At 30.2% G+C, this 9,377-nt stretch overlaps 1 protein-coding gene across 1 annotated transcript; it reads left to right on the plus strand.

The window, feature by feature from the left end:
• Positions 1-2,811: 2,811 nt before the first annotated feature.
• Positions 2,812-5,008, plus strand: LOC131044259 (glutathione S-transferase F10). The gene is made up of 3 exons (XM_057977557.2): positions 2,812-3,021; positions 3,746-3,794; positions 4,124-5,008. Exons 1-3 carry the CDS (start codon positions 2,836-2,838, stop codon positions 4,570-4,572), a joined length of 684 nt encoding a protein of 227 aa, XP_057833540.2. The 5' UTR covers positions 2,812-2,835; the 3' UTR covers positions 4,573-5,008.
• Positions 5,009-9,377: the final 4,369 nt, after the last annotated feature.

Genomic DNA, 9,377 nt, shown 5'->3' on the forward strand with positions numbered 1-9,377 from the left:
CACTACAACATCAATGTCCGAGTCATGTTGTTGCATAGGATCCAAATCTTTCTCGTATTCAAACATAGTGTTCAAATCCTAGATCTACCTCAGGGTAGGCTATTTCTTCAAGAACCTTTCTCTGATACCAATTATTGAACACTATTAGATGCTAAGGGGTGGGGGGGGGGGGGGTGAATCAACATATTCTAAAATTTAACCGATTTAACTACTCAATTATCATTTATCACATTTGTAGAAATAAACAACTGAAAACAAAAAAGAAATCACACATGAATACTTATGTGGAAAACCCAAAGAGGGAAATACCATGGTGAGAACTATATTAGTATATGAAGAGAAAATTACAATGTTTAGGCTTAAGGAAAAGGAGCTCATTGGCCTTGAAGTGGACTTTCAAGAGTAAGATGCACAACCTCAGGGAAAGATACAAAATACTTGTGAATAATGAAGATCACTTCTTCAGGGAAAGATACATTACAAATGAAAGAGATACATGAATATTGTTGAATTGCAAGGAATCACATCCTCTGATATGCTGATTACAATTCACTATTTAAACCAATGTGAAATTGCCTTCATAATTACACTATTGTACTTGTGAACCCTTACACTACTTCACAAAAAATTCACATAATACATACAACTCATAAATCCATCTCCAAAATGATTGCACCCTTTATATACCATCCATAGTTACAATAGCATCAATCAAGTTGGTTCTAAAAGATAACACTATTGATGTACACCAACATAACTTACTCAAACTACAATGAGGACCACCAAGAATATTTGCAAATGCACAACATAGCATCACTTGATACCAAGAAAGACAAATAAATGAACTACACCAATAAAACCAATTGAAGGCAAATGAATGCAACACATTTCTGCACATTGTCACTCTATTATAGTACCAATGAAAACTCAAACCAAAATATCTTCCATTGTAGATCACATGAGCATTTGAAAATTGAGATATAATTGGAATTTACATTCATTGACATCATATTAAAATTGCATGAACAAATGAAACATATGCGCCACAATTTGAACCAAAAACCGACTGAGAGACTATTCACTGAAAGAGTCACACATAGTTGAATACCAACTGTGAACCTCAAAAATCATCACCAGAGCTCTAGAAACTTCATGATACACCTTTATATACCTTCTAAATCATTCGCAAGTAGATTCCACACATCCACATGATCACAATAATAACCCATTATTACCAACCAAAGAGTGTTACCAAGTTACACATCCAGATCAACAAGCTTGACATCCGACCAACAAGTTTGACATCAATGACAATGAGAACTCATATTTGCAACATTTATAAGGGTCTTTGGAGGAAATGGTGGTATATTTGGAACTAGCTTCTAGTTCATGCTATTGTTTTTGTTTTTTTGTGGGGGTTGGATTGGGATGTCCTTTTCTTCCGGTTCTTTACTTTTGGTTGCCTAGGATATTTGTCCTATATTTATTCTTCGATAAAGATGTCCATTTTGGAAATGAATTTTTAGATCTCCTAGGTTTATTAGAGTCTAATTGGCTATATATAACAAGATGTTTTGGATTCAAAAATGAAACTTTGATGGTTAACTATTTTGTAGATGAAGTCTTAGCTCCTTGTGAGATAAAGATTTTGATGCAGCTAGATTGTTTTTCGTTTGGTTAGATTTTCTTATATTTTTCTCTAGGATTAATTATTCTAATAAAGTGAATAGAATAGGTAAATGATCTCCTCCATTGGATTTTTTTTTCAAAAATTAACACTAATATTTTTTTCATAATAATCTAGGTGTAACGAAAAATTGGTGGAGTTGGCCAAGATAGTGCTAGTTTGGTTCATTTTTCTCTTCTACAATGAGGTTTGGCACTAACAATCAAAAGGAGGACCAAACTATCCTGATGGCTTTGGAGAGATCATATGAGTTGGGTTAGAAGAAGGTAATCTATAAGATAGAGTCCATGATTTTGGTCTCTGTTATGAATAATAAGAGGTTTCACGAGTCTCCTTAAAGGTTGACATCCTTTGTGAAGTAGAATCTTCCCCTTCCATAAGACTTTCATTTTGTTTCTTTTATTCTCATTTCTAGAGAATGTAATAGTATTGCAAATTGTTTGATCAAATGTGCATCTAATGTTTTTACCCATTCATTGCAATTTCTCTAACTACTTCATAATTATGTGGTTTGAATTTTTTGTCTATTAATCTTAATAATTTTATGTTTTATTGATATTATAGATTTCTTTGATTCATGAAGGTGGTAAGTTTGTGATAAACCTCCTTGAATGTTTATCCTATACACTTTAGTAACAACAATCAGATGACAATAACAAAGTGAGAACGCCTCAGAAATGGATTGAAAACCAACACACACAGACAAGACAAACCATCCAAAAAAAACAAAAAAAAAAATGAATAAATAAATGCAATCAACTCAAAACAGTCTGAAGTCCAAATGCTTTAGGGAGCTCCGGATCCTAACAAAATCCCTTTTTACTCACACTTATTGACCAAATCTGATAGAAATCCTTTCATACGTAGGGATGACGCTACAGTATTGTTATTTATTTCAAATCCTTTATCCAAAAGCGTTTAAAAATCCTCTATAATCATTAAGAATTCCTTTCTTGCGTGAGGCATGAAGTAGCAGTATTTTTAATTGTTTCAAATCCTTTTCTTGAGCCAAACGCATTGAAATTTTATTAGATGCACATCATCACTTTAAGTCAACGATATAATTCATTAAAGATTTATATTAGTTTATGTAAGGAAAGGAATTTGTCAAAGAGATTGTTTACCTATAAAAATTGTTCACCGAGCTCATGGAGTTGTTATCATCTTGTGTTTCAGCAACTGCAATGGCTATGATCAAAGTTCATGGCTATCAGTTGTCCACTGCAACTGCAATGGTGCGTGCTTGTTTAAATGAGAAGGAATTGGAGTATGAGTTTCTCATTGTAGATCTCTCTAAGGGCGCTCACAAGCAACCTCCCTTTCTCGCTCTCAATGTAAGTAAAACCAATCCATTTCACTTTAGGGTACAAGTTCTATTCAGCCTTTGCCATATTGTTTTACATTTAATTCAGGCATTGGAATACCATTTTCTATATTTTAACTTTTGGATCTTCTCTCAGTTATTAAATTAGATTAGAAGTATTTTCTTATGTGATTTGTGGGTGTTTTGGTTTGATATCATGGCTGAGAATACCATTTCAGAACAGGTTTGAAGTACCCTCTTCTTTAATTTATCTCTTGAATCTGATCGATGTATAAATAGATTAGAAGTATTTTCTTATGTGATTTGTAGGTGTTTTATTTTAATATTGTCACTGACAGCAGATATGAGGTACCATCTTCATTAACCACTTTTTACAAATAGAAAATCTTCTGTCTAGCACCAGCTTGAAAATGACAAGCTTAAATATCATCTTGTACAATCTATCACATGGCAAATATCGAATTTGGTTTATAACAAAATCTGTGCCACTAATTAAGCACAATACTTTTCGGTTGTAATTTCTCAATTTGCTTAAATTTTCTATTTTATAATAATAGATTTGTTTGAGCATTGAGTTTGTAGATCTGGTGATTAAGCGCTATGTGGGTGTCCTTGTTTTATGTTTTTTAAAATACAAAATAATGTTCTGAAAATTAGAATAAATTCCATATATTGGCAAACGAATCTTAGGACTGCACTTCGCTATTTTAACTGATCTTTTGATGGTGTTGCAGCCATTTGGACAAGTTCCTGTCATTCAAGATGGAGATCTCACCTTATTCGGTAAAGCCAATTCCACTAGATTTAACTATTTCAGTAAACTGTTCACAAAGATATTTAAATAGCATATTTTCAGTTTTAATCTGTTTAAGTATCTTATCTAAAATTACACTGCATCTTGATATAACCCATTTATTAATATGATTTTAAATGACTTATCACAAAGTTATCTGAACTATAATTTTGAATTTAAAAGTCCACTCTAGAATCTCTTTGCATTTACCTTGTATAATCATCAAATCTTAACTCAGAGAATTCTACCTTCTTGGTGAAGAATGGAGGTAACCTGAACTTTGCTAATATGTAACTGACATGCAATGGCTTTTGGGCAGAGTCGAGAGCCATTGTCAAATATCTAGCAAAGAAGTACGAGGGGCAAGGGACCAATCTGTTGGGAAGTACAATAGGAGAGCAAGCCATGGTAGAGCAATGGTCTCATGTGGAATCACAATCATTTACTGCTCCCTGCTCTGAAGTGGTGCTTCAGATCCTGATCGTCCCCATGATTGGAGGAAAGACAGACCAAGCAGTGGTGGAGAGTAACCTTAAAAAGTTGAGTAACGTGCTGGACATTTATGAAGAAAGACTTTCAAAGAGCAAGTACTTAGCCGGGTCTTTCTTTAGCTTGGCCGATCTTCAACATCTATCATATATTCACGCCCTTGTGAATCTAGCTGGACAGGGAGAAGTTGTAACCTCCAGAGTGCATGTGAAGACATGGTGGGAAGACATCTCTTCTCGCCCTGCTTGGAAGAAAGTTGCAGAGGCGATGAAACTCTAATATTAGCAAATTAGTGTGTTAAGGTTTCTTCAAAGAAAGTATTTAGTACTTTGTAGGTTTTAACTGCAGCATTAAATAAATCGAATATGCTTGGCTTCTTGATGGCCTCAAGCTTTTTGGTGTTTGGTTTTTTTCCCTTAAATCTTGAGATGTTGCTACTCAAGATAAAGTAGGAATCCAATTAGCATACGAATCTGAAAATTGCATAAGGCATATGCATTTGTTTCGCTTAAAATATCTCCTTTGACCACCATTTGTCCTCCTTTTGATTGCATTTACAAGTAAAAGATATTGAAATTAGTGAAGAATGAGGTATCTACACATGAACCACGACCAAGTAGTTCCAATAGACAAAATGATGATTGAGAAATAGCCCAATTCTAGATTGAAATGATCGAAAATCTTCTAGACAATGATGAAGTGAGTGTTGAGCAATTTCAACAAAATTATTTAGAATTGGGAGACTTCCAACCAATAGAAGTTTGGAACTTAATATTTTGAAAGAGAAGCTTAAATAGTTATATATATAAAAATTTCATTATTATTTATAAGACAATGTCAATGATACTTTTATTTTGTATATTATGAAAGATGAGAAGATTTGTGAAATTTTCAATGCCTTCTACTTTAAGAAATGCTTAAAAAGAAAAAGAAAGAAAGATCACATGAATTACATTCTTGTTATGTGTCATTCTTAATTAATTTAATTTTATAGACAAATTATTCATTCCAACATTTTCTATATAAAATAAAGAAGGAGATTGTGAAATATTTTATTTAATATATAATATTGGATCCATGATTAACTATATCTTTAAGATTAATGGAGGTCAACTAAATATTAAATTTGTTAAATTTTTTTTTTTAATTTTTTTTTTTATTATTATTATTATTATTATTATTATTATTATTATTATTATTATTATTATTATTATTATTATTATCATTATCATTATCATTATCATTATCATTATTATGAGAACCTAAAATAAGGTGTTAGATTCCTCATGAGGCAATTAACAACTTTCAAGATCATGTGACACCTTATTATTTTAATAGCTTGCATAAAGAAATTATTTCCTATATTTAGTAAAGAATTAGGTAAAGCTTATAATAAAAATGTTGAAAAGCAATTTTGATGGGAAGTTCTAAAAATTATATTTTATTTATTTATCTAATTTAGGAGTTATTAAATTAGTTATTTGGAGGAGCATATCATAATTATTCATAACTATTTGAAGTGGGTGGAAGAAGAACATTCTTTGTTGCCTAAAGCTAGTTAATGATCAAGTGGAGGTTTTAAAAATTCTTTATGGGGGCTTATTTTAGAGGGAAATAAATTAAAATAATATTATTTTATTTATCTTTTTGAGAAATCATTTTAATTTTCTCCTCTATTTATTTGTAGGTATTTCAATCTTATCAAAATTCTACTAAAATTTGTCTAGCTAGTGAGGGAGAAGTTATAACCTCCAAAAATGTATGTGAATACATGGTAGGAATCTCTTCTTGCCCTACTTGGAAGAAAGTTGTAGATATGATGAAACTCTAGTATCAACAAATTAGTGTGTGTATAGGTTTCTTTGGTGGTGGGATTCTTCAAAGAAAGTATTTAGTACTTTGTAATATTTAATGGCTACATTAAAATAAATTGAATATGCAAGTGGTTTCATAATTTACTTTATCTTTTTGGCCTTTAGCCCTTTTTTCATAAATTTAAAGATGTTACTACTCAAAATAAAGTAGAATTCAATTAGCATACAAATGTCATATCCACTTGTTTCACTTCAAAAATCTCTTTTGACCACCCTTTGTCCCTCATTTTATTGCATTTACAAGTAGAAGAAATTGAAATCAACAATGAACGAGATATCTACATATGAACCTTCACCATATAATTTCAATGGAAAAAATGATAATTGAGGAATACCCAATTCTAGATTGAAATGATTAAAATTTTTGTAGACAAAGATGAAGTGAGTGACAAATAATTTCAATGAAAAGGAGTGATGAATACCATATTTAGAACAACAAAATTTGATGATCCTAAAATTACTTGAACAATATGAAAATTATTCTATTTATTTAGATTTTCAAGAGAATGAAAAATTGAACATCACTTTTATTTTCCCTCAAAAGGAAAAATCTCACATGCCATGTAAACTTTGAGAATTCTAATAATTTACAAGGGATTAGGAGTACATAAGAAAATGAAAGGTTTGAATTTTCAAATAATATGTTTTATTTGATGAAAGAGCTTCTATTGGACTATATTTAATTGCCTAGCCTTTTTTAAATCATCAAAGGCTATAAAAGACAATTCTCTAGAAACAAACTTAGAAGAAGAGATACTTCCACCCAAGCAATAGAAGTTGGGAACTTAATAGTTAGAAAATACACAAACACACACACACATAGCAATACATATACATATCTACAAGAAAGCCTCATACATTATTAAATAGAATAATGTTAATGATAGCTTCTTCTTATACACTATGGAAGGTGAGGAGATTGGTGAATTGTCAATGCCTTCAACCCAAAGAAAGGCTACATTTAAAAAAAGCAAATCCCACATGAATTGTATTCTTGTAATGACCCATTTTTTATTAATTAAATTTAGTGGATTAATTATTCATTATAACATTTTCTATGGGTGAAAGAAGGGGATTGCAAATTATTTTATTTAATATTTAATACTAGACCCATCATAAATTAGATTTTTAAGATCCACTGTGGATTTTAATAAGAGGATGAAACTCATTCTATTCAAAGATAAAATTAATTCAAGGATATTGTATTGAATCTTCAAATATTTCCATGATAGTTTAGTTATTTAGTGTGTGATTGTAATTGTTGTAGGTTACAGGTGAATAAGTGCACAATTTAGATTGCATTTCGATATTGAGTGTGTGAAAGTATAACATATTGATTTGGATGATATTATTTTTTATTATATTATTTTAAATCAGATTTAGATGTGGTCATTATTAATTCTTAGTTTGGAGTCTTTAAGTGTTGCCAATGTGTGATATTTGTAATGTTATGACATATTTTAGAGAGTCTTTTTTTAAAAAAAATTTAGCAACATATTTCATTTATTAAAATCAAATATAATTTATAGAAGAAATTTTAATTTTTTTTTGTTAATTCAATTGCATAGATATTTGAATAAATTATTAAAATTTTATGAGTATTTTAGTTTATGTTGAAAAGTAACTTCATGAAGATTTAAGAAACATATATTTTTTTTTAATTTTTAATTTTTAATTTAATTCTAATTAATTTGACAAAATAACCCACTTTGAACATGCCAATTTTATTCATCTCATCCTTTTGTGTGTAGTTGGTTGCTCATTTATGATTCTCATCTTGTTGGAGTACAAAGAACACTGAGAGGGGCGGGAGGGGGAGGGGTGAATTAATGTTCTAGCAATGTGCTATAAAATTAAACACCTCAAATGGCTTATTTTTTATTTACTTGAATAACCATAGAAGCAAACAATTGAAATGAATATGACAAATATATCATACAACCATGAAATTTAACACAAGGAATTTGATGAGTGGAAAACCCTCTTGGGGAATAAAAACCACTCGTAAATGCCTCACTGGCTTAATCTGAATACTTTTATGTTAACATTGCCTCACTAGCTAATCTTATGTCTCATTGACTATACTATCTCACTGATAGATTTTACCATGCCTCACTAGCTATCTATCACTTTTCATATCACTTTTGTGAATTTACATATATAGTTTCATCTTTGTTTCTCTTCTCAACATCTTCTAATCTCATATGAAATTGAGATTTAGAAGCAATAGTACAAATGATTCACATACAATACATCATTGTGCATATGCAAATATACACTATAATAAAATATAGTGAACCAGATCATTCACATATAATATACCATTGTGCACATGAGAAATATACACAGTAATATAGTGTAGTGAAATTTATTCACAATATACTACAAATGTTCTTTACAAAAATTGTTCAAAGCTAAAGAATGATGCCTCTGATATTTATACTTCTTTGCAAAGTAATGGACAACAAAAAGATTTGTATTTTTAATCGACCACACAGATATGAAAACCTTCACAATACATATATAATGTTCAAAATATTTGAACTGAAAAACAACTGTCATTATCACACATCTGCCTTTTAAATAACAGTTTGTCAGTATCTTAACAAATGACAGAGAATTTTTTATTCAAGACTCGAACAAGAGTAATAATAGAAAATTAATCATATAACACAAAGGTCGAACCATAAGGTTTCAAATATATATTTTTTCTACAAAAATACATGATAACTCAATAATAAACAGGGGTATGCAAAAACTACTCATAAGTTGGGTTATAGAATCTAAACCCTCATCACAGAATACACAAACCCATATGGGTATATATAACTTTACCACAGATAAGGAAACCCATAATGTTTCATATTGCAATTACAAAACCCAAAATAAAATTATCTTACTCCATACCCTAACAAGGGTTTACACAAGTTTCTAAACAAAGACTTGTAATCTTTATCTGTAAAGAAAGAAACTTGTACTAGGGTTTCAGTAAAACTAAATTACATATTTCTTGTTAACACAATTTTAAAATAAGAAAGATAAAATGACATTTTCTTTAGGAAAATTAAACCTTTTTCACAAAGTCTTAACAAAAACACAAACCCTTAACTTACTGAAAAACTGAAATCTATACCAGAGTTTGAGATAGTTAACAAGAATGGTACTACATATAAAACACATTATTATGAATGAATAACAAAATCCGATAGA

The sequence above is a fragment of the Cryptomeria japonica genome, chromosome 3 (genome assembly GCF_030272615.1).
Source record: "Cryptomeria japonica chromosome 3, Sugi_1.0, whole genome shotgun sequence".
Classification (NCBI taxonomy): domain Eukaryota; kingdom Viridiplantae; phylum Streptophyta; class Pinopsida; order Cupressales; family Cupressaceae; genus Cryptomeria; species Cryptomeria japonica.

What these genes read in the sequence shown, in the direction of transcription:
- LOC131044259 (XM_057977557.2), top strand. Translation starts at nt 2,836, where the DNA reads ATGGAGTTGTTATCATCTTGTGTTTCAGCAACTGCAATGGCTATGATC. An exon ending in CTCCCTTTCTCGCTCTCAAT is followed by an intron (nt 3,022 to 3,745) that starts GTAAGTAAAACC and finishes ATGGTGTTGCAG; the next exon opens with CCATTTGGACAAGTTCCTGT. An exon ending in TGGAGATCTCACCTTATTCG is followed by an intron (nt 3,795 to 4,123) that starts GTAAAGCCAATT and finishes GCTTTTGGGCAG; the next exon opens with AGTCGAGAGCCATTGTCAAA.